This window comes from Cygnus atratus, chromosome 1 (assembly GCF_013377495.2).
Source record: "Cygnus atratus isolate AKBS03 ecotype Queensland, Australia chromosome 1, CAtr_DNAZoo_HiC_assembly, whole genome shotgun sequence".
Classification (NCBI taxonomy): Eukaryota; Metazoa; Chordata; class Aves; order Anseriformes; family Anatidae; genus Cygnus; species Cygnus atratus.
This window is the reverse complement of record NC_066362.1, coordinates 127,460,364-127,480,051: the sequence shown is the minus strand read 5'-3', so window position 1 is coordinate 127,480,051 and position 19,688 is coordinate 127,460,364. Positions and strand designations below refer to the sequence as shown.

General features: G+C 43.1%; 2 protein-coding genes across 5 annotated transcripts in view; both read left to right on the top strand.

Moving 5' to 3' along the window:
- Positions 1 to 2,169, top strand: part of NHS (NHS actin remodeling regulator) — a 246,014-nt gene extending 243,845 nt beyond the window's left edge. For both annotated transcript variants that reach the window (XM_035542107.2, XM_035542106.2), the window contains one exon: positions 1,120 to 2,169. In XM_035542107.2, coding sequence (XP_035398000.1) covers positions 1,120 to 1,735 — 616 coding nt within the window. In that variant the 3' untranslated portion in view covers positions 1,736 to 2,169. The remainder of the gene's footprint in view (positions 1 to 1,119) is intronic.
- Positions 2,170 to 13,323: 11,154 nt separating this feature from the next.
- Positions 13,324 to 19,688, top strand: part of BEND2 (BEN domain containing 2) — a 446,678-nt gene continuing 440,313 nt past the window's right edge. Inside the window, exon 1 of one of the 3 annotated variants that reach the window (XM_035542296.1) lies at positions 13,324 to 13,480. In XM_035542296.1, the coding sequence (XP_035398189.1) occupies positions 13,474 to 13,480 (7 nt within the window). In that variant the 5' untranslated portion in view covers positions 13,324 to 13,473. The remainder of the gene's footprint in view (positions 13,481 to 19,688) is intronic. The other 2 variants (XM_050716193.1, XR_007709226.1) reach the window with 2 other exon arrangements.

Here is a 19,688-nt window from a genome sequence, read left to right as displayed (position 1 = left end):
AAAGACAGCTTCTAAAAAGTGCTTTTTTATGGTCTCACATTGTCACCTGACACTAGGGACAGGCAGACTCTTTTAGGGATCCTTTGCAGAATGAGGACTGTCCACAGGGTTGTGGTTATAATCAGAGCTTTATTTTCACATAAATTTTTGAGCAATTGCCACAGCTTATTGTTATCTACAGTTTCTAGCAGCAAGCATAGCTTACAGTTACATAGAATTCTAGTAAATAAAGTAGCTTTCTTATTATCTAGAATTTCTGATACTTAGACTTTTTAATCACATGGACCCTCTGCAGATCAGGTCAATTCTTCATAATCAGCACATGATACAATAGTCGTAATCTAGACTCAGACTTCACCTAAAAGATGAGTCACTGAGTCCTTAGAGGAAGCAGATGATGGTGGAGACATCCCTGGCCACCTGGGGACCATGCGTTTTGCTGTCCAGCAGCAGTCCTGGTGTAAGATTTGCTGCTGCTTGACCTTATAAGCAGTACTTCACATGCTGTTACACTTCCCTGTTCCATAACAAGTCACCGCATCCTGGCAACCCAGTGCCTGGGCTTTGATAATGCTGGTGGGCAAATATTCTTATCACAGTGGATAAGTAGGAGAGAGAAAGAGGGGGAGGGTGATACCTGACTAGCCTGCTTACATATTATGGGTGTTTGCCTTATATATATGCTTTACAAATAACATCAGGCTGTTCACTCTAAGAAACACGTCTCCAAAGAAAAGTCCCCACAGTGGTTTCTGGGTGTTCCCCCCCAGCTCCTTCTTAATGAGTGAGTTGTCACACTGAAGTGATGAGAAGGCATCTCTTCAAATTTAGTGTGTTTTCTATTCAGCTGAAATTTGCGATCACAGCTGAAATTACAGATTTCTGATATTAAATGGGTTTCGATGAGTATTTGGCTAACCTGGGACTCTGTAAGCATCATTGTCTTTATAAAGAGCTGTTTGTGCATGAATTGTTTTAGAAGAGGTGGGTAAGATTGAGAGGGATTAAGGAAGCTCCAGCTAGTTTAAAAGCATGGTGAATCCGTGAAACTCCATGCTAGTGTGAAGCGTTCTTCTACAAAGATAGCATATGAAAGAATGTTCCTCTGTATTTTTACAGATCGAAAAGGAAAGTTCTTGGGAGAAAGGACTCCGGAGACCTGTCTGTCAGGAACAGATTGAGAGCTTCCTCTGGGACAAGCAGCCAGCCGCCCGCCAGCAGTACGCTGCCCACCAGCAGCGCACCGCCCACCAGCAGCGCAGGTGCTCCCATAAGCAGCCAGAGGTCCCCCGGGCTTATATACAGGAATGCCAAGAAGTCCAACACATCTAACGAGGAGTTTAAACTACTGCTTCTTAAAAAGGGCAGTCGGTCTGATTCTAGCTACAGGATGTCCGCCACAGAAATTCTGAAGAGTCCAATTCTGCCCAAGTCACCCGGAGAGCTGACAGCGGATGCTCCCCAAAGCCTGGACGAGTCTCCCCCGGTGGCGAGTCCCGATGCGCTGTCCCCCTGCTCCCCGAGGGTCAATGCAGAAGGATTCTCCTCCAAGAGCCTTCCCATGTCGGCGTCTTCGCGAGTGGGGCGCTCCCGGGCGCCACCGGCAGCCAGCAGCAGCCGGTACAGCGTGCGCTGCAGGCTGTACAACACGCCCATGCAGGCCATCTCGGAGGGAGAGACCGAGAACTCGGATGGCAGCCCCCATGATGACCGGTCTTCTCAGAGCTCAACATAGGTTGCCAGGGACTGCGGACACCACGTGGGTTGTGTAAGGATGTGAATATAAGAGGCCAACGCTGTAGCAGTCAAAGAAATAATAATAATAATAATTGCAGGGCAATATCGATGCTTAAATGTGTTTGTGTTCGTCAGATGCTGGGGAAACAGGACTACAGCTGTAGCTATTTATTACTCTACATTTTATAAAAGTAGAAAGATATGCTACGTCTATTCTGTTTTCTTTTAGCTTCATTTCATTTATCCCACTCTCATTTCTGTTGTCACTGTAGATTTCAAGGCTATACACTTTTCGTAGAGTTCAAAGAGACTTTTTGTGTTGTTTTTTTTTTTTTTTTTTCCCAGAAGTTGCCCATCTAGAAACAAATCCCTCACTGTAGTGCTTCCCTAGGGAGAAAAATAAAAAAGCAAATGCTCTTGAGGATTGGTATTTTTCTACACTAAAATGAGCTGAAACAAAATTTAGAAGAAATTAACAAAACATATGTAAATACCATATTTTTGATAGAAATTTGTAAATAGAATTATCAAAAAGTGGACACGTGGCAAACAATTTACCGCATAACAACTTTGTTTATAGAAGACAAAAGAAGTCAAATGTAATAACTGTATTCTGTGAATACCATTTTCATATCAAACATAAATTCACATGGCCACCAACAACCACTTTCGGTGCCATATAAGCCTCAAAGACGACATTTAACAGTCGAAAGGAATTCTCCACCTTAGCTAACAAAACGTAAAGGCTGACTGAGATCGGATTAAAGCAACCATTTGTCTTTCTAACGTAGCTCCCAACAAGCTAACTGAAAAGTGCAGCTGTGAGTTTCACCGTGATAATCAGCTGGGAAGGCAGGCGTGCTTCTGACACAACTAAGTCATTTCTAATACGAAGCCCCAAATGGTCCCATCTGACAGTGTCCCCTGGGCCTTCGTGCTAACAGGGATTGCTTGGGCGAGAATAGACGTGAGGAAATAGTACTTCCTTTCGTATTCCTATTAGGCTATTGGGATACATAACACAGTCATAACCTGGTAACTATAATCTTTAAACATGATTAGTTTCTGGCTCTTAAGGGAAACAAATAAATTATAAGCATGCAACAAGCGCTTTCAATTTATCAGTAAATATCTGCGATGAGTTTTCAGTGAAGCTTTCTCTTTGTGCTGATGAGATTCATGCTACCTAAATATTTACAAAAATGACACTGTGAAAATGTAGCTGGGAAATAGGTATGTGTATGCATTATTTATATTCATTGCGAATCCGGGAAGGGGAAAGCTCTGGTTCATTGTGCCAGCCACATACAGTTTGGATTTCATCTGGGTTCACCAGAAACGTGCAACAGGGTGGGGGACTGGGATGGGGTGGGAGAGGAGACAAGTCAAAGCAACTGCTTTGATACAAACGAAGGCAGGGAAATAAAAGCTGAATTACTTGAAGTTACTTGAATTTTCTTGTCTTAAAACTGAAAGGACGTGTACTTTTAAACTTAACCCACAAGTTGCTTTATGCTTTTAATTTTTAAATGAAATAAACCAGTTGTTGGCCTGATTCTCCTTTGGGCCATCGTGGTTTCCAATGATGTAGCCTGACCATGCTACTCAGAGAACAAGGCCCTCTTTGTCCAAAATTTGTGCAGTTGGTGTTGCTTGCTATAGTATATGCTTTGGAGTAGAGGAATAGAGGAAAGGTTAGTGCAGAGAAAATATTACAAGAAGGAATTTGGTGTGCAGTAGGACAGGTTGAGTAGGATGGCAGAAAGAGCGTACTTAGGTACTAAAGAAATCAACTCAAAGCTGGCTTTAAGCATAAGTAAATAATAGGGAAGTGGGATGTGTGAAATGGGTTTTTCCTTTTTTTGTGTGTGTGTGTGTGCTTTTATTCATGTAATGCATAAAGCTGAGAGTTTTAAAAGAGGGCAGATTGTGTTTTTAAGAGGAAGGTTCAACCTAAAGCGGTTATGATTTTAAAGAGTTTGAGCAAGTCAGAATGGTTTAACAAATCCTGAATGTTATTTCCCATAAGGTTTGTGTCTCATTTTGTCTAGCGTTTACCACAAGAAATATATAATTCAGGGTATCCTACCGTCCTCCTGTGTAGTCTGGTTGTGTGCAGTATGCAAGATGGAATCACTATGCATGCAGTACGTGTGTTGGGAAGAGGCATGGTAAATCAGCTAAAGGGCTTCAAAACAGGGAAGTCTAAAGTAGTTTTTAAAAAGGTAGGTGGGGCAAGGTTTGGAAATTAAAGGCTAGTCACATTAGTAGCTTAGTTAAGAAAATAAGTCTAAACACAAGTGAAATGAATGAATGGGAATGTTTTAATAGGAATTGTATAGCATATAACAAAACACTTTCTGGAGAACATGAGTAAAGGAAGTTTAGGTATTGGGCAGAAACTCCTTAGTTTGTCATCGTAAGTCATTTTCCCTAAAATTTTATCAGTTCTTTTATAACATGTTTGCCCTTAAAGGTGTTCTATGTGCTTTAAAGAATCATTCAAAACTGTTAAGAGAATACAGATGAATTGACTTTGGTGATACCACTTTTTATTACCAGTCAACAATTTCATAGGTGCCATATATAAATATATATACACACTAAAATGTTTTTTGACTTGAATTGTGAGGCAATACTTCACATACAAAATGACCAGAGAACAATCACATTGAAATATAGTCTTATTTTGTGTAAAATCTATGAGAGGCTTTCTTCCTATTTTCTGTTCAGCGGATCGAAACACAAACAAAGCCACTGTAAATCCACTGTGAAGAAGAGAGTTCATAACAAATGTGGGAGGCAGAGGAAAGGAAATGGAGGGAGACCCCTTCGGTGTTGCAGGTGTGCCTCCGAGGCACCGGAGGACAAGCTGTAGAGCAAGGGGAACATCAGACATCTTGAAACAGGGTACAGTACGTGCCTAATGGCCACCAGTGAATCATCGTTTCAACCTGTTGTTCCGTTGTTTGCACTGATGTTCTGGAGATGATTTTGGAAGTTACACAGCTGTGTGTTTTGAAAAGTAACATTTTTTTCCCCTTTTTTTCTTTCCCTTTTTTTCATGGCAGCATAGAGAAGATGGAATAGTTGTAGCAAATAAAGCATATATTTGCTTTTGCCAAAGGTCAGTGATTGAGTGCATTTGCTGCAATGGTGGCAGATATAGAGAAATACTGTAGGTTATGACTTAAAGAATTAAAAAAAAAAAATTAAGAAGGTTACAGTGTAACTATTTTGGTACTAGCACCAGTTCATGCTGGCAGAAAAGACAATGGTTTATGGACTTGCATCCATTTTGTATTTTTGTAATATTTGTAAATATGAACTTTTTAAATTGTTGCAAAGATGGTTTCTTTTGTAAAATGTTTTCAAAGTTTACATTAAATCCAAGCCTTTGTATATTTTAGAGCTGTGCAACACTTTAAGTCTTGTATTTATTTTTAGTAAAAACGGTGACAGTTTCATTGTGAACCCCTCTCAAAAAATGTGTCGGAAAAGTTTGATTACCTAGAAAGTGTGTATAGAAACTGCAAATAAACGTGACTGCAATTAAATCACACCTTCTCTTTGCTTGTAATGAAATGTAAAGTCTGATCTACTGGACTACGAGTACAGTTTTTCCAAAAGTAAGTCTCAGTGCATCGCGCCTTTCAAACCACTTGATCTTGTTTTCCCTTCAATTTAAGATTTTGTACAAACCAAGTAAGGGAAAAATCTGTATCCAATCTAAACTGTCACTCGGTTTAAGTGGAATTTAGCCCCCAAGTACAGTTTTGTCAGAATATAAAGACTGCTGGATTTGCCCAAATTCTACAGAGGACAAAAGGTTAAGCAGGAAAGAAAGGAAGCAGAGATGAAAAATAATGGAAAGACTGCTACTTTATCTTTGGCTGGAAAACAAATTGCAACACGTAAGACCCAAGGCATAAAGCATCCAGTGACTGAACCTTATCACATAAAGCAAGTAGTGGCCAAAAGGCGGGTGATAAACTATGGACATAAAATAAAGTAGCATTTGCACTTCTAAGTTTAAGTCATTTTGGTTAGTGGGAGATAGAGAAGTCTGGACACGGACGCTAGGTGGGTTAAATGTTCTAAAACTGCATACCTGCAGGAAAAGGGGAAGAGAAGAAGCTTTTGTTTTCATCTGTCATTCTGCCAGTAGCTTTGCTACCCTGTACATAGGTACCTGAAAAGCGTACATGGACAAAAGTGGAAATATGGAAGTCTAGTGCCTTAGAGTGGAGAAATCAGCCTTGGAGAACGCAGCTGAGCTATTTGAAATCGTGCCTCGCAAAGATACGAAGATTTCCCCTATGGGTGTGGTACCAGAGTGGTCTCCAAGTGGGAATCAGCTTCTATAATATTTGTTTCAACCAGATGGTCAAGCAGTTAATGGCTATGTAGATCATTTGCTGATGTATATTATGCGCCTCTCCCAATCCAGAAGTACAGATAAGCAAGAACTGCAGGACGAGCTTAGCCCACAGAGGCAGGCACAATCTGGTTTTTATCTGCTCGCTGTACACTTGTGTATTTTCTTCATGCTCAGTGGAGAGAAAATTAAACATTAGACCTCATAAAATATACCCATTGCTTTTTTATATATACAAGCTGAAATCTTTGTAACTATTTACAACATATGTGAAGTCGGTGACTTTTTTTTAAGTCTTTGCAAAATCCAGGCTTCAGCATGTACCTTTGGGTACACGTACACAGCATACCACAGTCAAGCCCATCCAGTGGTAATATAAACCAGATACTACATGGAGCATCACTGCATATACAAGCTCTTCTCAGGTTGTGCCTTCCTGCTCGGCAAAGCATCCCAGCGTGCTGTGTGGGTGTCTGTGTGGAATGTACATAAACGTGCACGGTACGACTTACGAACGGGGGGTGCTTTCTGTTTGGAAGATAATACAGCACGTGGGTGTAAGAACTTAAGACGCTACAGTGAAAATTATGGTACCTTCTCCACAGAGTGGAATTCCAAAACACATATACGCACACACCACCACCAACAAATCTACCTATACGCTTCACCCACAGTGTTTTCAGACACTTGGCAATCAGCTCAAGCATGGTATCAAGCGGGGTCCTCCTTGAGCTAGAAAATGTGAGGCATGTTCTAATTTTCATCTCTTGCTGGAGCAGGTTTAAAAAGAGAAGCATTCACCTATCATAAAAATAAATCTTGCTTCAGAGAAGGGACTAAGGCAAGAACTCTGCAGGTACTGATGTTCCTGCTCTGGGGAGTATTTCTCGCTGTTATCTTCTGCTCTGCATAACACATACACATCTGAGAAAGCGAGTACTTCCCCAAGGATCTGGTCACTGGATTGCAGCCATCCATCTTCCAGATTTGCTTTTCCCTGCCGCTTGGCTCTTCATTATGCCTAGAACAGCGCTGTGTTTTGGGGAGGCCGCACAGGAGGAATGCTGCTGGCAGAGCCAAGCTGTTCTCTCAGGCTGTGCAGCACACAGGGCTGCATTCCCACCATCCACATGGCTTTCTGCCTGCTGCGCTGTTCCAGCACTGGGCAGCAACAGGCAGAACTGTTGTTTTAGTATCACAGTTTCAAATTCAGTCGGTGAGAGGGCCAGTCCCGTCAGCGAGGGACACTCCCATTATCAAATGTCTACGATGAGGCCTTTCGAAGAGGCTGTTGCGCAAAAGCAGGCTGACAGCCCCAGGGATACACCACAATGCATACCTGCACTGAGGGAATGTTAACACTGTGGGTGGAGACACCTGAAAACATGACAGCACTTTCTCAACTCGGCAGCCACCCACAGGAGAAGGAAAGGTGGTTCCTCCAAAGGTTTTGGAGCCTTTGTTTGAATGTGAGGGCTTTTAGGTGTTTAAATGAGGTTTTTAATATCAAAACATTTCCTGGATCTCAATCTTTAATCCTGGGTATGTCAGGCATCCCCAGCTTGTGGTGTTACACAGAGTTTGATAAGTTTCATCTTCAACTCTTGTGCTGTTGGCACTGTCACCTTTGGGAGCTGGAACCTATTCTCCACCTTAATACCCCTTCACAATGGTATGTGTTCCTGCAACAAACTCCTCTCCCAGGGAAGAGGGCATCTAAGTGCTGGCTGCAGCCCTAGCGCTGATTTCCATAAACCTATTTTTGGTTGTGTTAATTACATCTCCCTCCTTTTATTTCTCTACTTGGTGACAGAAGCATGTATTTACTGTTCTGATTCTGGGATTAAACTCAGGGTGAAAGGTTGCTGATCCTGCTTGTCCCACTTGTGTTTTTAACTAGTGGCTTCTAGGTATTCTCCTGAAACTTTTATAGTGCCCAACCTTATTGGTCATAAGAATTCTTCAGTGGTTCTCCTAAGTTCTTGAACGCAGGTTATCCAGCTCTGCTGACTGACGATGTCTTCAGTTACCTCAGTATGAATGGAAGAGGTTTCATATCACGTCATCTGGATATACTCCTGAAACAGAAAACAGAGGAAGTGTATTCATGATGAACCCACATCCTCCAACATAGGCTCAAGGTCAGGATAACAAAACAGGCAAGCAGCTAAAGACAATGTTTCCCACTCAATTCACCTGCATTGGCATTTAAACTTCCCGAGTCTGAAAATCAGAAAACCACTATGAATGTTAAAGCAATTTTATCCTACAAAAGGGATAGGCATTCTCAGTGAAGTTTTCTGTTTATTCAGAAGGTAAATTCAAAAGATGCACAAAACAGCAACGGTAGTGACAGTGCTAGGAATAAAAATAGTAGCTTTCATTCATTTTTACTCTGAATAGATAGCTACATATTTTTTATTCATTTTAACAGAACTTTATCCAGATAGTACATTACTATTCTTACTATTGTCATTTCACATTAAAGTTGCAAACCATAAACTATTCCTGTGAGGAAGCAACTGCTTCCACAGCTCCCTTTTTATTCAGTCATCTTCAGCCGGAGTGAGGGGAGAGGCAGGAACTGCTCCTCCAGCCCCAAGAGAATAACAACAAAGGCCAAGGAAATGCCATTTCTTGATCAACTCATAGGTCAGTTCAGACTGTTCATGTTAAGGCACTGCTCTCCATGCCTAGCAGCAACAGCGAGGTACTCATGAAGCAGGAAAACAGGCTTTCTTGGCAACAGCACATGAACAAATAAGAGATGTCTTGCCCTCTAATAATGGTTTTGCAATAGTTTTGATTTGGTGTTAGGCTGTTTCCATCTTATTTTATTACTCAAAATCATGCATTACAAAAAAAAAAAAAAAAAAAGGCAACAAAAAACCCACACACAAGACACCAATCATCCAATGAGTTTCCTGTGGAAATTCACACTACGGTTTTCACTGAGACTGAGAAAATTGCACAAGTAACATCACTGAACCCGTGGCTTGGTCACTTGGGTAACCAGTCACATTGAATCTAGGTCAGGTGGCTCGGATCTATTACAAGCCTCCAAAGCTGGAAAAAAGAAATCATCAGATAAAAACATCTCTGAGTAAATGACATTCAAAATCTGAAGGAATTCAGTTCCTGATCACTCAAGTTTATTTATACATTTAAAAGGCTGGCACAGAACTGTAATGTTATTACCAGTATTTAGTGTTCACTCTTTAACAGTAATGTTGTCCTTTTAAAAAGTACCTCCTTCAGGTGTTCTTTAAAAGCTTACTCAACAGCAGATGCACAACCCTTACATAATTTCGTCATTATGAGCAATGACAGCAAGTGGTTTTATTACCATTTAAGAATGTTAGAGCTTCAAAACTGGATTATCTGGAGTCTGTTCCTGGGCTTCACGCTTTCACTGTTTTCTTTTTTCTTTCTTTTCTGTAGATAATTTAAGGGCTGATCCAAAGCAACGTGAATGAAATATAGACCACACCCTCTAACTACTGATGCCAAACCATAATATCCTAATATTGCAAGCTGTTTCTATGCATTTCACTTTGCAAAGCCAGCTGAACCATCAAGCAAACCCTAAACATGTAAATTTAGGCTGTCATTTCTGGTACTTTTGTCAAATCAATGCACAAAACAAGTTCTGGGATCTATGAAGACCAACGTGTAACTGGAGTTAGTCCAGAGCTTCGCTTGTCATTTGAAATATCCAGCGATATAAAATACCACGTTTTAATGAAATGAAGGCCTTTCAGAAGCAGATAAAGTAGATAAGCTTAGAGTCATTGGATCCAATTAAATCAAAATATAAGTACCAGAAAAGATGGCCAAGAAATTAATTCCAGGAAAGTTTTTGTGAAAACTGATCCAAGAAAAACAAATGCCTTGTAGATCAGGTTTTCTCACTCCTTCCGAAAGTATGATTCCGCATTCAAATGTATTAACTATTAGCTGACTCCTTTCCTTATAACAGCCTCCTGCCTACCTCCACCTGTTCCATGTTTCTTTTCAAATCCATCATTTCTTCTACATCATTAGCAAGCCACTGAAACAATATTTATATTTGTGTATCAATGTGGAATGTCTACCACAATGGCAGACAGTGGAATGTCTACCACTTTTTATCTTCAAGACAAAGTCTTCTAAAATCACATGGTGTAACTCAGAAATGTTTGGCCTCTAGTGTATCAGATAATACTTTCTAATTAACTTCACTTCCTAAAGATTGGATTCATCTTACCCCTTCCTCAAGTATCTTTCTTGTTAGCTCCTCCAAATACCGTTGTCCCACAAGAGTACAGAAATCAGATATTTGTACAAACTTTTTCAGTCTGTTTCCTTTGAATGCCAACATTTCTTTATCCTTGTCCCGAGCACTTCCTTTCCATAGTTGGCAGTATGTGTCTCAGTTTCCTATTCAGCCTCTGTGGCCTTCCAGGATATACCTCTTCCCAAATCATTCTTTTCAGCGATTCCTTCCGTATACACATATAAATTGATGCCCTATCATTAAAAACAAAAACAAAAACAAACAACAAAACACCAGAAAAACAAACGAGGAAGATAAAAGCTTATCTTGAAAACAGCTGGACTCCCTATCACTTGGGCATTCTCCTGTCACCTCAAGCTTTCTGGGAAAACAAAGCTCTTGGCTTACTCAGTGCTCTTCCAGCCCTGTACTTTAATTGAAAAGCAGCAGTAAATCTGACGTGTTTTGGTGAAGAATCGCTTGCATAAGAAACTGGATGTACCACATTGATATGATTCAAGACGGGGCTTGTAGATGATGGTCTTCCACCTAACTATCAGAGTCAAAGAGAAAACAGGCTTTTAAATCCTAGGAAGGACCAGGAAGGAATAAAGGAAGCACTGACTAATCCTTCAGATTCTCTCAAAACACTTATGAGGAAATAAGGCAAAGTCTATAAATAGTCCTTTTATATGTACATACAAGTATGTACTTACACAATATGTACAATATGTACTTACACAAGTTTTCTCAGAGATAAGCAACTAACTGCATGCTATATCGCCATTCTACCTTTCTCACCAATATGGGTAACAATTTTTAAATCTTTTCTAGTTCTTTCTGCCCGGACTCTTTCAGATGTATGCTCTAAGCTTTAAAAACAGGATGTATGCTAGAGGAAAATACATCATGCCGGATCCAAAAGCCCAGGAGAGGCAAAGCTGATGTAGCTTCACACCCACGAGTTCAACCAGTAGCGAGGCTGAAGGCATATTCCCCTGACACGCACGCAGAGCACACACACACCACAAACGTAAGCATACATGCAGCCAGCCACACAGCACACAGACAAAAACAGCCCTCACCCAAATAGACGGCACCCATGAGAAGCACTTATCCTGCTTCTCTATGCCTGAGTAGGTCGGAGGTCCACTAGTGTATCCATATATATAAATATAAGCATGTGTACTGTGGGGATCCTTCCAGCAGCAGAGCTCACACCCGTCTGCCCCGTGGATCCCAGTCTCCCCAGTTGCTGTCACCCACACGTGTGCGTCCCCGAGGCCACAGCCTTACAGCAGCTGCTGTCACAGGCCTCCCACCCCCCAGTCCCCACGCAGAGCTGGCTGGTACTCCCCTGCTCCCCAAAAGCCAGCTCCCTGACATGGCGTCACCCTCGGAGACATCCCTGGCCCCCAGACCACTTTGCCTCCTGACAGGACAGTCCTGCCTGACCTTCACTGGTGCTCACAAACTCGTTCGTGCTTTCTCTTGATGCAGCACCACAGGCACAGGGGCCCCAGCCCATGGTGTGACTCCAGCGCCCACACCCCCACACAAACAAAAGGGAGTCCCCCCAGGGAAGAACAAGAAAGGAATACATGAAGATACACTTGTTCCTCCCCTGTTCACCTAAATCTCTCTCTTCCCTTGCTGTTGGTTCCTTCCCTAATGCTAAATTGTCTTGTGCAATCCCTCCTGTGTATCCCATAGCGTATCCCATACCCCTAGGCATCAACCCACTCAGTCCAAAGCTCCTCTGGTGGCGACTCATGGGGATGGGTTTCACACCTGGCTGCTGGGGCTAGGGCTCTGATGGGACAGCCCTGGAAGGGGCCCGAGCAGGGTGCTCCACCTACTCAGGTTCCCACCTACCCTTGTGCTCCTGTACTCCAATGTGCTGGTCCAAGCACTCAGGCAGAAAGGCTGTGACCCCTGCAGTGAGGCCGCACCTCGAGTGTTGTGTTCAGCTTTGGGCCTCTCACTACAAGAAGGACATCGAGGCCCTGGAGCGTGCCCAGAGCAGGGCTACAAAGTTGGTGAAGGGCCTGGAGCACAAGTCCTGTGAGGAGCGGCTGAGGGAACTGGGGTTGTTTAGGCTGGGGAAGAGGAGGCTCAGGGGAGACATCATTGCTCTCTACAGGTACCTGAAAGGAAGGTGTGGGGAGCTGGGGGTCGGCCTCTTCTCACATGTAACTAATGATAGGGCTAGAGGGAATGGCCTCAAGTTGCACCAGGGGAGGTTCAGGTTGGAAATGAGGAGACATTTCTTCTCAGAAAGAGTGGTCAAGCATTGGAATGGGTTGCCCAGGGAGGTGGTGGAGTCACCATCCCTGGGGGTGTTCAAGGCAAGGTTGGACGTGGTGCTTAGGGACATGGTTCAGTGGGTGACATTGGTGGTAGGGGGGTGGTTGGACCAGGTGAGCTTGGAGGTCTTTTCCAACCTTAATGATTCTATGATTCTATAAAATCCCACATCTCTGTGCCTGCTAGTGATGGTATTTAGAGACGCTATCCCCTTAAGTTCAACTTCAAACAACAAATTTTAAAAAAAAAAAAAAAGTGGTTGGCATACGGAGAAAAAAGTACAGAATCATTTATGTAAGAAGGTGAGGCTGAAATTTGTGCACTTCGTCCCTCCCACGGCACTCCCATCAGAAGTCACCTCACTTTATAAGTCACAACTCTCTCGCAAAACGAGGACAACCTCTCACATCCCTCTGTGACGGGATTTCCCCAGCTTGCGAGGGTCCAGCAGGCAAACAGTCGGTGCCACCCGGGGCAGGGGACCTTCCACGGGGCCCCCCCCGCACCCCGAGGGCCAACCCGGTCGCTGTGCCCCCCCGCAGGAGCTCCGGCAGCCCCAGCAGGTCGCTGAGGGAGGCCGAGGAGAGGCAGAAGGAGGCGGCGGCGCCGGCCCCGCCCGCCCTGCTCCCGTTTGCCGGGCGCGTCGCGCAGCCGCACTGCCCGCCGGCAGCCTCCGCCGCTCGCCTCGCACAAGCCGCTTCCGTTTCCAACGCCGCATTCCGGCCACACCTGCCCGTGCCCGTGCCCGAGCCCCGGCTCGCTCCGCCGCCCCAGCGAGGCTCCCCTCCCCGCCGCCATGTCGGGTAGGTGCGGGGACGGGTGAGGGGGCGGCCGCCATGAGGGAGGGAAGGGGGGCGGGGGGTGGGGTGGGGGTGCAGGCGCGAGCCGGCGGCGCGCGGGGAACGCTCCCTCAACGTTCGCAACGGCCCCAACGCTCTCCGCCGGGCCGGCCGGGCCACGCCCACCGCGCCAGCTCCTATTGGCCGGCGGCGGCGCGGCGGGGCGCGGCTATTGGCTCTCGCTGCTGCCCGTCGTCCGCGCGGCGTTGGCGGGGGTGGGGGGGCGGTGGCGGTGAGGGGGCTCGGACGCCCCTCAGGTGGCGGCGGGGCGACGTGACGGGAGGTCCCGCACTGCCTCAGCCCTCGGGGGGTCCCCAAGGCGCTGCCGCTGTGAAAAAGCAAAAATTAGTGTGGCAGTGCTGGAGTGACCCCCCGCCCCCCCCCCCACTGTGCCTTTGGAGGCAGAGTGTGTCATGCAAGTGTATGGGCCCCCTTTGGTTAGCGTTAAAGCAGGTGTCTGACCGCTGTGTGCTTCCCCGTGCCCTCCCGGGAAATAAAGCTTGTGCAGCCTCACGTCATTTTAAGCACCTGCAACTTGCTCAGAGCCATACCCACTCAGGAGGTTCCAGCTGCCCACTTTCCATGTGTGACTTGGCTCAGGGAGCTGTTATGGCTCTCTTTTTGGTTAACTTAGGCTTTGGTCAATGCACTCTGCAATTATACAAGTGTCGGCACGAAGTAAAGGGTGCTGTTTAGATGTAGGACAGTGAGGGGGCATGGCAGTCTGCTATACTGATTAGGCAAATACACAATGTCATGTGGTGGGTGTCAGTTCAGTCTGCTTTGTCCTCAGTTTTTTCAGTCTCCTGACTGGGTTTTGCTCTAACTCAGCAATCATAAACATAAAAACTCCTCTAAATACCTTGGCAGTGGGAAAGAAGTGCCATTAATAATATTCCTCAGTTAAACATACAGTATGAGATCAAATCTTACTCAACATCAGAGGCCTCTTTGTGAGGCCTGTTTTACCCTGAGTTTTGCTTACTAGCATCTTGGTAATCTGAATGTGAAACTTAAAGCCATGGGAAACCTGGCTTCATTATTCCTTTCACCCTAATAATTGGTTTGTGTTTGCTCAATATACGATTCCATTGTCTTAGCTTGTTGCAACTTTCAGTTGCACAAATTCTGGCTCTAGCATTTTAAGTTGTTTCAGTGTTCAGAGACTTGATGAGTATCTAGTATCTTTGGAAGTCTTCTGGTGTTTCTGATCAGCTGCTATAGGTCAGGAGCTATCCAGACTAAGGACAGAATTATCAAAAGTATATTGAATTCAAGGATGCAACCTAAGGTGGATGGTACCCAGTTTTCCTGAGTGCAGTATAAAGCATCTTTATAAAACTTACTTTGTCTTACGCATATCTCCTCGTGTTGCCAGTTGCAGCTGGAGGAATTGGGATCACGTTTGCAGAACACAGAGATGCATTTAAATAAATGCTTAGGAAATGAAGAATAAACGCTGGCATACTGTGAAAAGTATGATTTAGTTCTGGTGACTTTGCCAGTAGAAGCTTTGCTATAGAGGTTGGGATGTGATTCATTACTGCCCATTGCTTACAGCCTCCTCGGCCCTTGGGTCACCTACCTCTCTGTATGGTTTAATAACTCATGATTATGTACATTCCTGTTTCTGCAATAAATGAGAGCATTCAGCAAGTAACGTCTGACTCAGTACAAGCCCCTCCTTATCCCACAGGCATATGTGGTGTATTTAATTAGTAACGTGCTCGGGAAAGGAAAAGTAGTCTGTCAGCTTGTCTTCTGACTTCAGCTGATGTATCAGTTCTGGTTGCACTTCTGAGCTCACAGCTTTAAGTATAATAGTATGCAGAAATGTGATGAGAACTGTTTTGTCTGCAATGAGACAGTGTCAATATGCAAATGTTTACTTGAAGCCGGGATAACATGATGCTGCCACTGGAAGACATTATGGCACTGTTGTCCCCGTCCTGTCCCTTGTGTTAGCTCACTCTTTTTTGTATTGGCGTTAGCATTGTGCCACAGATAGGCAGGATCTAGATAGATGTGGTCCCAGGTAATGCTAGCAGGCTCTCCTTTTGTGACTTAGTTTAAATTTGGATAAGTTTCTTGGTATGTATCTTACTTTTCATTGAGTTAGCATTGCTTTGCTTTTACGTTGAGATGTAGTTTGTAGTGCTACAGAGTTTTGTTTCTTTGTGTTTTTTTTTTTCTTTCCTTTTTGTCTCCACCAGTTCACCTTGTCTGTTATGTCCCCGCTACCTGAGAGTTCCTCTCCCAGCCTTGCACTTGGGTTCCTATCAAGTGTTGTCTTCTGGACACAGAGGAGATTGTGGGGAAGGGATCACTTCCAGACAGTTTTGTTTGAGTGATCCCTGGCAGGCAGAAGAAATCATCCCAGGAGGAGTCTAATAGTATGTTCAAAATGCATTAGAGAATTTGGAAATCTTGCCGAATACGTATTAAGGTGGTGTTAAGTAGTCATCTGCATGCTTTGACTTCTCTTTTTTTTTGACCTAGTAGGTTCATTTTTTAGGATAGCAGAACGTATACCCCTAATTTAAGCTAACTGGTTCTCCTCAGTGAAGAATTCTTTTCAGAAGCATTCAGGGATTATAGTTTTTGAAGTAAGGAGTTGTACCATATGACTTTGACAACTTGAAATTTGTTTATCCTTCAGTTTCTTTTGAGAAATGGCTGGGCTGTATTTCCCTTTGGGATGCCCCCCACTCCCAAGTGTTCACAAAACATATTCATTCAGGAAAACTGGAAAATTTATCTCACATGTTTGAAGAAGCGAAATGGAGAGCTGTGAATGGAGCCTTATACTAAGAAAAAATAGGCCATGGAAACTTCTCAGTTTTGCGTGTGGGGTCAGCCTTTCAGTAGTAACTTCCAGAATAGTGTCTCTGCAGCAGTCTTACTTGAAAGCCTTCAAAAATTTTTTATTTTTTTTTTAAATCTTGATGTTTGTATCAACATCTTTTGATTTCTAAGTTCCTTTTTTTTTTTTTTAAATTATATTGCAGTTTGGTTCTGTTCATCTTTCATTCTTACTAGTTTCACATTTTTCTGTGTTCATCTCTTTACCCCAAAGCCTATACTACTGTGCTGTGATCTGGGGATAGGTAAAGGAGTGGTAGTTCAATATTCTGGCACCCACCTGACTGCTTATATGTTGATCAAATGACACACATTCTAAAGAAGATCAGATTTTCAAGCCATAATGATTTATAAACATACTTCTCTTCAGTCACTGGAAATAAAATCTTTCTGAGGCTTGATTTTTACTTTGCTGTGTAAAAGCAATAACTTAATGTGGTTATGTAACTTCTGATGCAGAGTTAGCCGCACAGTTGGACAGTCTCGCATATAAATCATTATGAAAGCCGGGCTCAAGTTCAGTATCTTTGACTTTCTGCAAAGACCTGCTTACCTGATGATTTTGTGCAGAAGCAAAGAAGAGCTCTTGTTAAAACAATGTTGGAAAAATCCTGAATAGTGAGCATAAGCCATTTTTCGGTTAAAAGGAGCACCTCCAGTCTCGGATTTCTAACTTCATCATTTCATAGCCCTGCTCTCCAGCTGCCTTCCTGCACAGCACGATTCTTGTGAGCATCTACCCTCTGATGTAGCATATCCTAGTGCCTGGCTGAAAATAACAACTCGTGTAACTCACAGCACTCATTGAGTCTGAGCAGGAAATTAGCTGGCTGATGTTTTCTAAATTTAGAATGATTGTCACTTCAGTTTTCAAACAGAAATTCAGAAGCCTCTTAAACATATAACTTGTTGCAATCATTGGACAAAACAGCCTGTTTAGTAGGTTTTATTATAGTGTGTAATTCACAGTAAAACCTTTATTTGAAATATATAAACCTAAATATTTTCTCGATCACACTTATTTTTAATTTCTAAGTTGCTTTAAAGACTCGCTGGAAACTTCTAAATACCTATGTCATGATATTTTGTGCCAGGGGAGCTAATTAGTGCAGGGAGGTTATTAACTCCCATTGCTCCAGGAAATGCAGTTGCATCTTCATTCAAGTCACAAGAAAAAAAAAGTGTCTTAATGGGTTCACTTTACTCTCCCTTTTCTAGGAGCACAAGTTAATTACAGAGTCTGGCAGTTTGTGGTTTCTACTTGAGAGAGATAGATGCATATTTCATATTGTTCAGTGCTATATCTATACCATTACCCAGTATTGCTAGCACTTCCTAGAAGCATCAGAAATACTCAGAATTGCTTACAGGAATGAGTTTCGGTTTCTTCAAGTTTACGAGTAAATAGCTGGAGTTCTTCTGTAACAAATTTTCAAAGGTATAAAGATTGTAGTTGGATGAATGGAGTTGTCTCCATGTGTAGGAATATGTGGCTACAGTAGTGACATTAAAAAGTTGATCTCCCTTGCCTGAATAAATTATGTATTGGACTACAAGATGAGATCTACTTCCCCTGCACCCTTTTTTAGTAGCTAGTATTAACTGACAAGTATTTTAGGCAGCATAAGTGAAATATTTCTGAGCACAGACACTCTCTTTGTGATGAACGTAGGCAATTTTCAGCGAAGACATTTAACTTTGGCCACTGACCTCAGAGACAAAGTAACTAGAAAGCCTTAGGGAGAAGGAAGAAGTGGTATGAAGCAGGTGGGTCTGTTTCTTGGAGCAGTTTTCTTTACTGTTACAGAGCTGAGGTGACCGGCCATGTTGGTAAATATTAATAGAAATGGGTTGTGTGTGCTAATTTCAGTATTACTTGACTGTCCAGGTAAGAGTGCCATTCTGAAGAGGAAGTAATTTCCCTTTGAGTGCTGAGCAGTAGGTGATGAAGTTAAAAGTCCTGGATATGAAGAGGATCCTGACCACTATCTTGGTGATTAAAAGTTTTGAGAGACTAGTGCTTTTTGTGTCATTGTTTCTACATCATTGTAGAAATGTAATAATTTTTTTTTGGAAGTGGGGTGTCTTCCGTTTCTGTGTCTTCATGTTTGGTTTATGTTCATCCTCTAGTCATCCTCTAGCTCTAAACTTCTGTAGCTGCAGATTTTGGAAACTTTGTTTGGAATTCACTATGCTGTGGAGATTCTGATTTTGAAGCTTGTTGAAGAAAGGCTGGTAGAGAGCATGGAAGACTGAGCTTTGATTTTTACTGTCAACCACGTCTAGTAACACTCCTGACATCTCATCATACTCTCCTTCCTCTAGTCCAGATGGACCTGCTTTGTCTTTGCTGTGTGCTGGTTCCTCGGCATTTTCCTTATTCTATACAGCAATATTAAACTGGCCAGGAACCATTCTCTGACTTTGAGCCAAAGCAGCATATCCCAGCTCATGTCTGTTCAACTAAGCTCCTTCTTGCAGGGCTACTGGATTTTCAGCCTCATTTATTACTATAAACGTAGCTGTTGGCTGTATGGTGACTGATGAGCGTCTCTGAATATACCCTTAACTGGGTGAAGTAGTGTTTCCTAATCTGATGACAGCCAAATCCAAACCCTTCTGTGTTGTTTCTTCTGGATTGGACAGGAGTAGTGGCCAGAGTGAAGACTCTCACCTGTAGATCCAGTTTGTTTGTCACCTGTTGGGCTCTTGAGAAATTGGAGCAGAGGGAAGGGAGCAGGATTGGGAGTGAATTCTTCGTACGAGAGTAAAGAAGCAGACCACTGTTAAACTCATACAGCCCTGGTTCATCCCCAGAGCTCATCCCATTTTGTACACTGAATAGGGCAGAGATCCTGTGGAAAAGATGACATACATGTCACTGTGTATGTGCTGGCTGAATTAAGTTGTATTTTCTAATTGAGTTTAGTGCCTCACAATATGATTCCTTACATTAATTTCTTTCATCAAGGATGAATTCCTCTCCCTTCCTTGCCCTTCTCCAAATGCCAGATCTAGCTGTAATAGTTAGTCTGACACCAGGACACTTTTTTTCTTGACCCTGATATAGTTAATTGGAAAAAAAAACACACAGTACTGGAGATTTCCCATTCAGTGTTTCTGCACAGCATCTCACTGAGAGCCATTGCTTGGGTTGATCTGAATACCAAATACGCAGTTAGGATTTGTAGACTGATTTGTTTTGAGTGTATTAAATATTTCATGTTTACGGAAGTAAAATTTCAAAAACAAATTATTATGTCTTGTTGGATGCTTGAATGGAAATGGTGGAGTTTTCAGGAGTGCTTGT